General features: G+C 40.2%; 1 protein-coding gene across 1 annotated transcript in view; it reads right to left on the bottom strand.

Annotated features, from left to right (window-relative positions):
- Window positions 1-15,617, bottom strand: part of VPS53 (VPS53 subunit of GARP complex) — a 212,940-nt gene that overhangs the window by 77,444 nt on the left and 119,879 nt on the right. The window contains exons 14-15 of the mRNA XM_089668435.1: window positions 14,285-14,527; window positions 742-889 (exon numbers count right to left, since the gene is read on the bottom strand). Of these exons, the coding sequence (XP_089524561.1) occupies window positions 742-889; window positions 14,285-14,527 (391 nt within the window). The remainder of the gene's footprint in view (window positions 1-741; window positions 890-14,284; window positions 14,528-15,617) is intronic.

Consider the following 15,617-nt stretch of genomic DNA (forward strand, 5'->3'; position numbering starts at 1 on the left):
CAGCTACAATAAATACAAAGATGAATGTATCTTTATCTTTACTCTTTTACCTGCCAAAGGATGCTAGCCATACACAAGTAGAATTTATTTGAAAATTTTAATTATCAGAGTGTGTGTTTGATTTTCTAATGGTTAGTGCGATCAAATCAACAATCATTTAAACTGATGTGACAAGAAAATATAAAAGAGACAGAACGAAAAATTGTATTCAATTCGTTCCAAAATGGAATGTTTAAAGCAAACAAAATCTTGAAGTACTTTCAAATGACATTCATCAAGCGCCTACCAAACACTGAAATATCAATTTTGTGTGAAATAACACTTTATCAGCAGCCTGAAATATTCTGTTCTAACTGAAGCCAGCTATAGATTCGAATTTTAGCTGGTCCTTGATGAACCAGCCAAGATTCAAACCTATTGGCTATAGCTTCCAGCAGTGACCATTGTGTTCTGCTGACAGGGACGTTGATGAGGAAGAGAGCTATATTCTTTTCCTGCAATCCGTGGTTGCAGGATAAAAATCTTCATCATCTGTGGCTTTGCCTTAGATTTTTCAACAATTGTATTTTTAGCGAATTAAAAATACATTTCTTTCTTAGAAATACAGAGTATATGTAGAAAGAAAACACTTTAAAAAGCAATTCACTACCCTTGGGAGCAATGCAAAGTGAAAAAAATGTTCTCAAGAAGGTGAACGACTAAACTGGCTTTATAACAAGTCAATCAAAGTCTGCTACTCACTTGCTGTGTTGTAGCCAGGCAGTACTCTGCTGTACTCAGTATACTGCATATCAGGCAAAGCTCTTCGGTGGTGAATTTGGCAACTTCTGAGCCTTCTTTTTCCTTCAGAAGACTGGTGATAGTAAGGCCTGTGCTGCTGCTACTGGTTCTGCACAAATACACATAAATAAAATATATAAATAATACTACATATATAAATCAAACACAGTACCTAAAAACCGAAAAAAGAAACCCACAAAGCTATACAGCAAAAATATAGGCAAAAGGTGAAACCAAATAGTGAGCTAGTAATGCATTCCAGCACACTGCAGAATGTTCACTCAATTTATCTTAATCAGAGTTCTTGGTAATACACTGGAGCCAAGGCAAACACAGACCTCCTCACGGGTCAGAAGGAGGGCACTTCCTAGAGCATGTGCTATGTAATGTCCAACACCACCAATCACATCCAAACTTTCAAGGCAGAACTGAATCTGACTGGTGGCTGTGAAAACACCTTGGACAGCAAGAAAGGTGTTCAGGCATCACAAGCAGACACCTGATTACTCATTTATTCTAGGATAGATTGATGCATAACAGGATTGTTTCGGTGGAAAGATACAAGCTCTCCACAGGAATGAATGAGATATGTATGCATTCACCCAGTTCAAAAGTGGCTTTGTGGCGTCGTTCATGCTATTCCACTGGGTCAGGGACAGGTGAGGTGGCAGGAGGTACCAGAGGCAAGCTACAAAACAAGTGTAATTATACAATATATGTATTTATACTTTAAAGCAGTTTCCATTCTCTCCAGACCTTCTGCATCAACCAGACCATTTCATATTAAGATAAAGTTAACTTAATACTTACAACCCTATCATTGTTGTATTGTATTTTAATGTATAAAGTTTTTTTCGTGCCACTTTAAAGCTGTACTTTATAAGGTAAAAATAACACAAAGTTTAATATCGCAGAGCAACCAATAGGATATAAACTTTCATCAATCTCAATATACTAAACTACTGAGAGCTAAAATCTCAATACCAACCAATCCATGTCGCTGCTTTTTGAATTAAACGGGTAGAAGCCATTTACCTAACTTTACATTGAAACATTGACAAAAACTACCAAAAGCACATAACCAAAAGGAGAAAAGTGAACCTTCCACTTTCCTGACGTACATACTTGGTCAGGTCAGTAAAAAATAAAGTATTGAAGTCAGAGGGGCATAAAGTATTGAAGTCAGAGGGGCATAAAGTATTGAAGTCAGAGGGGCATAAAGTATTGAAGTCAGAGGGGCATAAAGTATTGAAGCCAGAGGGGCATAAAGTATTTTTTTTTTTAATTTAAATATTTAATTTTTCATATTATTACAAAAATTCCATAAGAAGAGACACAATACATATAAATATTCATTACATTTCTACTTTGCCCCTTCTAATACCTCTTTTCTTTCCCTCCCCTCCCAACCTATTTCTACCCTCCTTCCCTCTCCCTCCCCTCTGCAAGTTCTCCAATCTCTCAAGGCCCAATAACTTTAAGTGACTTCCTAGTTTAAAGTTTTCTATATTTCTCTTTCAATACTGATTTTTCCCATTTTTCCCATCTCGTATAGTATATTCCCAACCTATCTTCCTGCATATAGTAGGATTTTTCCATTCTACTAATCTGATTTACTCTATTGATCCAGTCTTCCTCCTTCGGGGCCTCTGTTTTCTGCCAGAACTTGGGTATCAACCCTTTTGCAGCATTTAAATAGTACCATACGCCTGAATCTTTATATTTATTTACTGTTGTCTGAACATTATGTAGGAGACACATCGTTGGGTCTAACCCTATGTCATTTCCAGTTATTATTTCTATTAATTTAACTATTGTCTTCCAGAAAGCCTGAATTTTCGGACAATGCCACCATATGTGAAACACCGTGCCCATCTCCCCACATCCTCTCCAACACATTTTTGAACTCTCCCCACTCATCTTGTGCTCAATGCTCGGTGTGATATGCCATCGTGTCAAACACTTATAATTAATCTCAACATCTCTCATACTAACATTCTCGTGTATCAATCTAAATATCTTGTTCTGTTGATCTTCGTCTAACACCACCTCCATATCTCTTTCCCATTTCGTTATAAAAATTAACTTTGTGTCTGTGTCTAATTCTGTGAGTATTCTATAAATTTTACCAATTCCATGTTTCCCATCTCTACGTGATTCTAACAGCCTTTCAAACATATTCCACTCCTTTTTTAATCTCAGGGGTTTTGGTAGCTTTCCAATAAAACATTTTAACTGGTGATATTTCCACTCATCTATTCCAGTAAAAATGTCTCCCTTCTTCTCTTTTAATTCTTTAAATGGTCTCAATTCCCCCTCTACCAGTACATCTCTCAGTTGGATATCTTCCCTTTTAAACCATCTCCCTGATATCTCATCCTTTCCTGGGGGGAAATACTCAGTATTTGCAAGAGGCATTAATATAGAGTTGAATTCCCATTTCATATTTTTGCGTAAATTATCCCATACCCTTAAAACATTTAAAGTGTAAATACTTGTGCTTTCTTTAATTCTTCTAGAATGTGCTGGGACCCATATCATCTTACTCAAACTAATCCCACTCAGTTCATTTTCAATTTTTACCCAACCCTTCCCCTTATGGTTAAATGTCCAGTCGTAGATTCTTGCTAAGATTACTGCTTTATAGTATCTCTTGACATCAGGTAGTCCCATTCCCCCTTTCTCTTTAGTCCTACTCAATGTTTCGTATGATATTCTTGGTTTTTTATTCCTCCAAATGTATCTTGTTAACATTTTTTTTATTATCTTAAAAAAAGCCTCTGGGAGTTTGATTGGAACCAATTGGAATTTATACAGTATTTTAGGTATGATTACCATTTTAACTAGGTTTATACGTCCTATCCATGATGGGTTTCTTCCTTCTAATATTTTTAATTCTTCCTTGATCTCATTTATCAAAGAAGTATAGTTTAATCTATACAGTTGTTTATATGAGATAGCAAGTTTTATTCCTAGGTATTTTAAATCTTTTTCTCTCCATATAAAGGGGAATTCTTTTTGAAGCTTTTCCTTTTCACTCTTTGATATGTTGATGTTCAGGATCTCTGTTTTTGTTGGATTCATTTTTAAATTTGATAGTTCACCATATTCCTTTAGGATCATCATTATGTTTGGTAATGTTATTCGGGGGTTGCCTACATAAAACAATAGGTCATCCGCAAAGGCCGCTACTTTGTGTTCTATATTTTCTATCTGGATTCCCTTTACAGCTCCGCTATTCCTTATCATTGACAACAGGGGTTCCAATGACAAAACATACAACAGGGGGGACAGTGGGCAGCCCTGTCTTGTTCCATTGGACATCCCAATGGATTCCGACCTCTCCCCATTTACCGTAATAATTGCGGTGGGCTCCCTATATAATTTAACTATCCACTCCCCCATTCTCTCTCCAATCCCCAATACTTCTAAGTTGTCCATCATGAAGCCCCAATCCATTCTATCAAACGCCTTTTCGGCATCAATCGACAATAGTACCACCGGGGCTTTCCCTTTTCTACTTTTCTGAATAAGCATCAAAGTTCTCAACCCGTTATCTCTACCCTCTCTCCCTGGGACAAAGCCCACCTGATCTCCATGAATCCATTCAGGCATTAGATCTTTCAGCCTGTTTGCTAGAACCTTTGCATACAACTTAGTATCGGTGTTCAATAATGAAATTGGTCTATAGCTGAAACACTGAGAAGGATCTTTTCCCTCCTTGTGAATAAGTACAACATGGGCCTGAAGAGATTCTCTTCTCCCCTCCATCCCCCCTCCCAGATCGTTCATATACTTCTTCAGCTTAGGTAACAATATTTCACTATATTTTTTATAGTACTTTACTGTATACCCATCCGGTCCTGGACTTTTTCCACCCCCTGTACTTCTTAATGCTACTTTTATTTCATCCTGGGAAATTTCCGCATCCAAGGAGTTCAATTGTACTTCACTTAACTTTGGTAATCCTGCGTTTTTTAAATATATCATCCTTTTTTTGTTGATATCCTCTCCATTTTCTTTTGGAGAGCCTTGGGGGCTAATATTATACAACTTTCTATAGTACTCCGTGAACACTTTAATAATCTCTTTAGTTGAGTGAACCAACTCCCCCTTAGGATTTTTTATCTTTTCTATATAATTTCTATTTTTCTTTTTATTCAGAGCTCTCATTAAGTATTTTCCTGGTCTGTCTCCCCATCTATATCTTTCACTTAATACTTTATTATATACTCTTCTCTTCTCCTCATCCATCAATCTCTCTAACTCATCTTTTTTATCCATTAACTTCTATCTTGTTTCTCTTATTACTTTCTTCTTTTGTATCTGCTCCAACTCCAGAATTTCTTTTAAGAGCCCACTAACCCTCTCTCTTCTTTCTCTTTTCTTCCTTGCTCCCATCGCAATCAGGATTCCTCTTACATATACCTTGTGGCTTTCCCATACTGTGGCTGTCGATACTTCCTCTGTCTCATTCTCCTTGAAATACACCTTGATCTCTTCCCCAATCTTCTGAGCTATATCCTCATCCAAGAGAAGGGCCTCATTTAACCTCCATCCTAGGCCTCCCGTCCACCGTCTTCCCCATCCCATTTTCATTATGACAGGGGCATGATCCGAGAATTTACTCATCTCTATTTCTATTTTAACCAATAGTTCTATGAGTTGATGATCTATTAAAATATAATCCAGTCTCGAGTATATCTCATGTGCATTAGAGAAGAAGGTATAGTCTGTCTTTCATATGCATTATTCTCCAAGTGTCCACCAGTTGGTACTCGTGGATCGCTTTTTTCAAAGCTCTCAGAGACCTACCACCTGCTCTCTGCACAGGGGAGGTTGTATCCTTTTGTGGGTCCATACAAAGATTTAAATCTCCTGCTACTATCAAACGCCCTTTTTTGAAGTCTATCAATTTTTTCAACAGACCCTTCAAATAGATCTCCGGCTTTTTGTTGGGGCAGTATATATTGGCCAACGTACACTCGATTCCCTGTAATTTACCTCTCAAAAACAGGAATCTCCCCTCCGGATTGGTCCTTCTATCCTCCAGCTCAAATCTCATATTCTTTGCCAACCCTATTGCCACCCCTTTTGCTCTTTTAATTGGAGAGTCAGCGTAATACCATGTTGGATAATATTTAGATTTTAATTTCACATTTGACTCTGTCTCAAAATGTGTTTCCTGTAAAAATACCACTGACGTTGCCCTATGATGTAACTCTTTAAACAGCTTAAATCTTTTCCCAGGACAGTTCAACCCATTCACATTATATGTTATAAACTGTATTTCTTCCATCCTTCTTAATTCTGTCTATCTCTCCTCTAGTACACCTCCTCCTATTAGGCCCTACTATCTTGCAGCTTATTAACCCAACCTCCCCTCCCCACACTCCCTCCCACCAAACCCCCCACCCCTCTCACCCTCTCTTCTTTTTCCCCTACCCATTTTTAGGCATATAAACTGCCTACAAATCATTTGTGGATCTATTTCCACCATTGATTTAAAACTTAGGGCGTACGCTCCGCCTATGTACGGCTCACCTCTCCTCCGACCCCCCCGATCCCCTCTCTCTATCATCTAGACTCAGCAAGAATCTTTAATCTTTACTTCCCTCCCTTAACCGGAGCCTCCAAGAGGGCCTCAACATCCGGAAGGGAAAGACCAGGGGCGAGAGAGGAAAGAAAGAGGGAAAAAAAAAACAAAACAAAAAACAAAACAAAACATATATTCTACTTAATTCTCCCTCCTTTCCCTCCCCAACCCTGGGGCCTCCCTCCCCCTCCCCCCGACATGCTGCCAGTCCTCTTTTCTTGTATCATCTGTATTTCCTTTATCTTCTTTTTCTTCCCACCCAGCTATCTCCATTCTTTGCAAGTCCAGTCTATCACAAAAATCCCTTAGTTCCTCCGGAAATCTCAAGTACGCTGTGACCCCATGTTTCCAACCAATTAGAGATGCTGAGGTACCCCATCTATACTGCACATTCTGTTTTCTCATTTGCTCCAACAGGGGTCTCAGGGATCTCCTTCTCCATAGGGTCTCTGCTGTTAAGTCTGCATAAATTTGGATAGTCAAATCTCCATATTTAATTAATGATCTTCCCTTGGTCTTCTTCCAAATCTCATCTTTGACCCCAAATTTTTGGAACTGGACAATTATGTCTCTCGGTCTTTCCTTCTCAGTAGCCTGTTTGAACTTTCCTATTCTAAACACTCAGTCTAACTTGATCCCATCTGTTTCAGGTCTGTCTCTTATGGAGTTTAGGATTTTTTTAACTAGTTCATATAGTATTTCCCCTTTTGCAGTCTCTGGGATTCCTCGTACTCTAAGGTTACACCTTCTTTCTTTATTATCTTGAACTTCCATCCTATATATCATTTTTTTCTGGGTGTTTTCTAATTGGCTTATTTTTTTCCTTAGATTATCTATATTCTGGGCCTGGGTTTTAACTTTCTCCTCTGTTTCTTCCATTCTTGATAGCAGATGCCCTAAATCATTTTGAATAGCTGTCATTTCATGTTTTATCGTTTTTTCCAAATTTTTAAACATTTCTATCATCTCCTTATTTGGTACTTGTAGTTCACCATCAGATTCTTTTTTTTCCCCAAGCCATCCACTATTTGTTGGCTACAGCTGCTATTCATGCCCAGTGATAATCTAGGACTAGTGTCCATTTCCCCTTTTGCGTTTGCGCCTTGGGCCCTTTCTGGCGTAGTATTTCCATATGATGTAAATTTCTTTATTGTTCCTGTTTGAGACCCTTTGAGCCCTGCACTCTTGGGACCTTTGTTCTTCATATCCTCTGTATATCTTGATAGACTTGCTATTTTTCCTATATCCTTTACTCTCCTAGGACACCTGGGCCTCCTCTCTTCTAACCCCTGGGAATCCTCCCCTCCTTCACCCCTTGGTCGCCTATGTCACTCAGGGGTCCACAGCACAATAAGCCCCCAGCAGCTTTCACTCACCCTTCCCTTCTCAGGATGGTGACTCCAGGCTTGTGTGGAGGACCTTCACTGCTCCTCAGTCCTGGGGGGGGATTCCTCTGGGTTTCCGATACTGTATTTCTTTCTTTCCTTTTCTCTCTCCTTTCCCTCTCCTTAGGATTCGTCTCGGGGAAGCAGGATGGATCTCCTGATATTCATGGGTCTCCCTGACCCAGGATCGGACAGCCGGCCAGGGGGTACAGGCAGCTATGAGCCGGCAGCACCCTGTCACATCAGGACGCAGACTGGCTTACTCTTTCCCTCAGGGATCCTCTGCAGCTGGCCACTTGCTCCTACAGCATCACTTCTCCTCTCAGCCGCACGGATCTCCACTCATGTAGCGCCGGGGGAACCGTCGTGTCACTGCAGCCTCAGACCAGCTCCCTTCTCCGGCTCTCCGGGTTCAACTCCCCAGCCCTACAGACTCCGTTAGATCAGCTCCCAATGAGGGTTACTGGGTGGGTCAGGGAGCGGGACCTAGCAAGAAGCTAGTGCCACTCGCTCCCCACAGCCACCATATTCACAGTCCTCCCTCTTTCCTTCGAGCAGGTATAGGGCTTGGTCTGGCGTCTCCCCTCTCCTGTCAGGGAACCGGCCGGCGTCTCTGCTTCCCAGTGCTCCTTTGCGGCGAGCAGCGTGCTCACGCCGCACTGCTCCGTTTCCCCGGCAACCCGACAGCTGCACTCGGATCCCCGCAACGTGTTCACCTCCCGGAGCTCTGTGCCCGCTCTCCTCTCCCTTTACTGCGCCAGCTTCTCCCCCTTTGGAGACCTCCTCGATCAGGTAGGGCTCCGCACTTCACACCATGAGGGTTCTCGGGATGGTCAGCTCGGAGGTTATCGGAGAGCACTCATATTGTGCTCTCCGTCGCAGCCATGTTTAGGCTCCGCCCCCCTCCAATCTGAGGGGCATAAAGTACTGAAGTCAGAGGGGCATAAAGTATTGAAGCCAGAGGGGCAGGACGTATTTGTGAGTATGATCAGCATGTGACCTGAGAGAACAATCACCAAACTTGAACTTGGTCAAGTGAAGGTTTCCCTGAGGTCATCCTCGTCTGAGTTCCTACATCAACCAAGCAGACAACAACCCACACCAGAGCTGCAGTGGGCAGGCGCTAGGGGAGTGAGACCTAATTGGGCACTCACCATTTGAGAGCTTTTGCACAGACGGCATACAACACAAATCTTATTTTTGCTTCGATTAGGGTATTGAAACACCCTTCCCAGAATTCTGGCATACCATCCTGAGCCCCCTTTGAATTAATTAGGAATAGATTTTTTTTTCGATTTTTGAGTCTGACTAAGGGCTTTAACAGTCTCTATATATATTTGGCCCAAACACTGTCAAGAATACTAAGGATATGTTGCCCTACAGAACACATCCAAGATTTAATGAAAAAAAAATGCAGATCTGTAGACCAGGATAGACAAGTGCAAGGCATTTATTCACATTCATGTATCAACCTACAGGTCTCTACAGTGCATGCAGCAGCTTTGTGCTCGTCAGAGAACAGTCCCATAGAAATACATAGGGAAATTCCCAACTCACAAGGAGCTTTCAGAGCAAGCTGCAGGTGGAAAATGGTAAGAATGTGACTTTGAATCTGTTAATTTATGAACTGTAGAATCTTTGGAAGGTTGTCAAGATTATAAACATAGTGTATATAGCATAAGCCATGGATGGTAGAGAAATTGAACAGTTAAAAAAAGCCCTTATAGCCAGCAATAATATATCAGTGGATGTCATTTTGCGCCAAGACACCAAGAAGCCTGTTTGGCAGATAGTTTACATTTTAGTAAGGCGATCCCATCTATTCATTTCCTCAAACTTGTAAACAAGTGAACCTTATTTTTTAGAGAAGAAAGTATCTTTCCTTCTTTGTGTCCAGCACATATTTGTTTTGGAAGCAGCTGCCGTTATTAAAAGACTTAAGGAAAGCATAGCCCAGGTATGCCTTTCTCAGTCCTCAAGAAGGAAAATTAGTTTCAGGAGTTTCTCAGCAGAATGGAATCCAACGGTGTCTTGTTGCAGGCAGAAAAGAAATATATACCTTTCCAAGCAGCACAATAATCCTCCCATCCCCTCCTCCCTTACAAGAATAAAGATTTATTGGGCTGCAGGGCTACTACTAGTACTACTACCACCACTACTACATTTAGCAACAGACACCATGTATGCACATGAAAACAGCAAATCATCTGTAGGAAACCCAGCTGCCAAGATGACTTCCTTACTGTGCTGGACACATGTGGGGAATTTACAAGCCAGCTGAGCAATAAGACATTAACAAGGTGGCACACAGCTAAGCTGATGCTAGTCAAGAAATTTATACACCACTGCTAATGTACTGCTTGGTTTCCACTCAGACCCCTCCATGTAGAAGTTCCTAGTCTGAAATCAACCGGCTGTTGCGATAATTGCTTAAGCAGGCACCAGCCTGGATAGGCAAGATGACAGATTTTTATATATAGAAGGCTGTATTCACCAAAAAGTGAACCCCTGCTGCTTCCATCTCCCACTGTACCTTTTTTTTTTTTGCTGTTGATCAACATGGAGTCAGCAAATGAAACATGGTATTGTCAAAGTTGTGTGATTTAATTTGCCATAACTACAATTGCTATAGTTGTGTACTGTATTCTTTATTTTAAACAATCTTCCTTGTGCCTTCTTGGGACCCATGAGTAAAACCAAAGGTCCTTTTCTCCTACAGGTCTAGGATTTCCTAAACCTGAGCATTCACTAGTAGAATTTCGATGGACATTTTTCGTTGCAAGAAAGTTTGTTAATTTTTCTAATCATTATTGCTGTCAAACTGACATTTGTTTTTGGCCGCATTGAAAAGATAATTAGAAGGAGCAGGATGGAATTTTTTTCTAAAATGTCCAGATTTCTAACAGTTCATTTAGTCCAAAATCAAATGTTAAAAGCAAACTGGCTTTTAAGCTATTTTGAGCTCAAATTTGAATGTACTGAGAATTTTCCAAGAATATTCTTATAAGGTTTTGTATGAATTTTCTTAATTCATTAAAGCGGACCTTCACCCTAAATGTCATGTTGTGCTGTCCAATTCTTTCCGCTACTATAAATGGATATTCTTTTTTTTATGAAGTACTTTATTTGTGCTGCAAAGCAGCACTTCTGTGCCTCTCCTTGCCCCTGCATACACTTGGGGTTTCCCATGGACGCACAAAGACTGAGAAGAGAATTAGAAGTGCAATACCTTCCCTGTCTTTGCGTATGCGCAGACATGTTGACAGGATCTTCCTGGACCCAAATGTCTGTGCTTGCGCCAAAATGGTGGTGCTTGGAGATGGGGGGGTTGAGCCCAGGAGGCAGACTAAGGTTTCGCTTCAAGGCATGTGTACTGAAAATAAACTTTACGTTGAATACAAAAAATCCTCTTTTCTTGCTCGCCCCTTGACAGACACAGGAAGTCTTTAACCTTCAGGATGTCCAGAAGCAAGTCCAACTGAGGAGTGGGCAACACAGCAAACAATCACTATCAGGCCCCCTCCCCAAAACAACAACTGAAAACTAGGGACTATTTGCAGCTCAGACAGCTGTCTGAAGAGTCCCATGTGGAACCCAGTGCCTGAAGATCAATTCCAGAACAGCTGTGCAATGTTCAATCCAGCAGCGTCAAGGCAAGGTACTGTAAAACTCAGGCTGAGAATGACCATGCTGGCTAGCAGCAATCAAAGAATTATAACTAGAGTACAAAGGTAAAGAGTCTTGTTCGCAGAAAACATTACAGAGAAAAAAAAGTAATCTTTAACCCCCCAAAAAAGTATATACAATAGGAGACACGAGAACTCAGAACTGAAAAAGTAATAAAATAAAATGTTGTCTTTAATATATAAATAATTTTAAACATGGTAAGTCACACACAAAGACAGAAAATGTATTGGAGCCTCAGCTGTATTAGCAAAAATGAATATATATACATACATACATATATATACACACACATATGTATACTTATACACACACACACAGTCATGGCCAAAAATATTGGCACCCATGCATTTCTGTCAGATAATGCTCCACTTCGCCCAGAAAATTGTTGCAATTACAAATGTTTAGGCATCAGCATACCAAGACATTTTGGACAATTTCATGCTCCCAACTTTGTGGGAACAGTTTAGGGATGGCCCCTTCCTGTTTCATGTTCCTGTACATGACTGCACACCAGTGCACAAAGCAAGGTCCATAAAGACATGGATGAGTGAGTTTGGGGTGGAGGAACTTGACTGGCCTGCACCAGAGTCCTGACCTCAACCCGATAGAACACCTTTGGGATGAAATAGAGCAGAGACTGTAAGCCAGGCCTTCTCGTCTGACATCAGTGCCTGACCTCACAAATGCGCTTCGGGAAGGCTGGTTAAACATTCCCATAGACACACTTCTAAACCATTTGGCCAGCCTTCCCAGAAGAGTTGAAGCTGTTATAGCTGCAAAGGGTGAGCCAACTCAATATTGAACCCTACGGACTAAGACTAGGATGCTATTAAAGTTTGTGTGCGTGTAAAGGTAGGCATCCCAATACTTTTAGTAATATAGTGTGTGTGTATATATATATATTTTTTTTTTTTTTTGCTTTTTTGTATATAGTGCAAAAAATAAAACACCCAGTGGCGATTAAATACCAACAAAAGAAAGCTCTATTTGTGTGAAAAAAAATGATAAAAATGTCACATGGGTACAATATTGCATGACCGCGCAATTGTCATTCAAAGTGTGACAGCGCTGAAAGCTGAAAATTGGCCTGGGCAGGAAGAGGGTATAAGTGCCCTGTAAGCAAGTGGTTAAAATCGTACTTTTCAAAAGGGTTGTACTCATTTATGCTGAGCACAACAAGTTCTGGACAGGAAGGACTTGGTGATTAGGCCAGCGGATAAAAGGGGGGGGGGGGGGGGGGGGAGAGGAGTAGTTTGGGACAAAACATTTTTTTTATAAAAGAGGTAAACAAGATTCTCGATTATAAAGACACCTATATCCGGAAAGGGAGAAGCACACGCATATATATACATATACATATATATACACACACACACACACATATTTACATACATACATATACACACACACATACACACTTGATTTTGAGCAGCCCTGCAGTTCTGTCATGGGGCGATGGAGAATTTGTTAAGGAAGAGGTTTGTGACGTGAGCAGTAAGCGTATCTCTGTGAAGACATGCGTGTGCACGAAACGCATCAGTAGGGGGCCATATGTGCCGATGTCACATCGCCACAATGTTTTTATTCCACGTGGATCTTATCTATTGTCTGAATCGATTACTTTATTAAACTACTACACAATGTACTTTACTGTGGGCTCAGCATGGTGAGCAATTTCCTCATAGGGCTTACTACAAGCTAACACTCCTATCCATTGGTGAAAGAGGTCTGCGGAGGTCCTGTTTGGGCTGGAAGTTCCTGTTTTTGAGCTCCATATTCTTTATGTTCTGGTAAGTGCATAAGGGTGGAGGAGTTGCACTGAAGATCACCTACATTTGTTTGGATGCAAGACAATTGTGAAATATTTATAACGAAGAATATCTGATTTAATATTGGATTTAGTACACACTGATTGGGGTTATTTTTACCAAAGCAATGTACAAGTTTTGGCCCAAATTTATGAAGAAAAATTACTTATTTGCAAAATTTTATAACAGAAACGAAGAAAAATGCATTTTTCCTCCCCCAAATTGTCAGTCTATTTTAATTTATTGTTTCAAAAAATAAAAGACTGAGTGCTGATTAAATACCACCAAAATAAAGCTCTATTTGTGTGAAAAAAGACAAAATTTTCATTTGGGTACAGTGTTGCATGACTATCATTCAAAGTGTAAGAGCGCCGAATGCTGAAAATTGGTCTGGGTAGGAAGGGGGTAAAAGTGCCCTGTATAGAGGTAGTTAAACTTTACACATTATCTAAATTAAGCAACACACTTTTTTTTAAGTTTTTATTTGATCAATCTAAACCATAAATCGGCCAACTAATTGATTATGAATATATTCATTTGTGGCAGCCCAAGTTCAAAATGGATCAGGTGAACAACTAGGTTTAAAAAAAAACAGTCCTCTGAAACCTATTTTAATGCAACCTATGACATGCTGTATAGTTCTATGCCAAACATTATATGAAAGATGACCCTGGGCCAATAAAAAAAAAATATCCTTTACTGTGAGGATTTATTTCCATCAATGTAACAAAATAAATTTTCCAATGACAGTGAAATTACCTGAAACATATCTTTACACTGACTTGAGATATTCAACATGAAAGTGGATATAATGCTTGTAGTGGATGTGTTATCCAGTGAGATGATAGACAGAAAAAATGGAGGGGGGGGGAACTTTGGGGTACGAAAAATGGTCATATTTGCAGTTAAAACTGCCAGTTACTTATTAAAGCTCAAATCTTTACAGGATTTTATTCTCAGAACTAAAATAGAGAATATTACACTAAATTATTACTAGTAAAGATAGAACAGCAAAGATAGACACTTACTTGGGGAGATTACCAGAAAGAATTTTCAGGGCATATTCCCGCAGGTACTTCTGGAATATAGTGGTAAGGGCAATCATTGGCTCTCCTGTGCTCAGCTGGGAACATTGCACCATACACTTTTTGTAGTACACAAACAAGTCTGCACAGCTTGGTAACACAGCTCCAGCATCCTCTGAAGTAGACTTTGGTGGACCTTGGGCCTTGAAATCCCCAGCAAACCGGTCAATTAACTCACCGAGATTCCTAGAGTAAAAGCAATTGCCACAATTTAGCTGACAGGAAACATTATACAACCAATATAAAATGCAAACTTGATTATTGTGTCAAGATATGTTTTAACTAAGAAAAACAGAAAAGTTAACACTGATGCTTTAAGCTGAACTTTACCTAAAGAAAGATGAATAAGGTAATATATTTACATTATGCCTTGCTCCCATTAGCCAGTGTTCTCCTCCGCTGTATGGCATCCTGGGCTGTGGAAGGGCCTCAGCAACCATACATATAATGCAGGACTGCTGGCCTGCTTTGTATGGGATGTAAGAAAGCTGTGCCCAACCATGTATATCCCCTTATTCCTCATCTTCTCTGAAAAATGAGCAGTTAACTAAGGCAGTCATTTTAAAAAATGGCAGTGTTTTTAAAAGCAATAGCCGGCATTTTTCTTCACTATAACTCAGAGAATGAATGGTCGCTTTCCACAGAGCGAAAAAAAATAAAGGGGCGGGGTCACTCAGTGACATTAGCCAGTGACCCTGCCGCTAAGTTTCCTTTAGCTCTGGAGAAAGGGACAGCTCATTCTCTGAGCTATAGTGAAGACAAAAAAGCCTGGTAATTACATTTAAAAACCAGCACTGACATATAGTGACAGTCAGTGAGGGAGCCTCTCTGTATACACTGCTCCCTTAAATGTATACACTTCTCCTCTCCTGCCCCCTCCTTGCACACACTGCCCCCCATCCTCTCCCCCTACAAAGACAACTATTGCTCCCCTATGTGATAACAATAAAATCATAAGTTAAAAAAAAATACATTAAAGTAGTAAAAGATATAAAAAAAATATGGGCCTCTCCACCCCCACATATGCAGACATTTCAGTTTCGGTTCGGTTTTCGGCCACATGCATTCTGAATTTTTGATATCGGTACCAGAATTTTCATTTCGGTGCACCACTAATTTTGAGCTTTACAGGAATTTCTTAGGGATGGTGACAACACTGTCAAAATTTAAAGTGGTTGTAAATCCTGAAGGTTTTTACCTTCATGAATGCAGCTTCCCCAATACTTGTCCAAGCTCGATCCCACGATATGCACATGAGTGGCTGCTGTCCTAGCTC

This window comes from Staurois parvus, unplaced genomic scaffold (genome assembly GCF_062004578.1).
Source record: "Staurois parvus isolate SC_StPar_1 unplaced genomic scaffold, SC_StPar_1.0 ptg000058l, whole genome shotgun sequence".
Lineage (NCBI taxonomy): Eukaryota > Metazoa > Chordata > Amphibia > Anura > Ranidae > Staurois > Staurois parvus.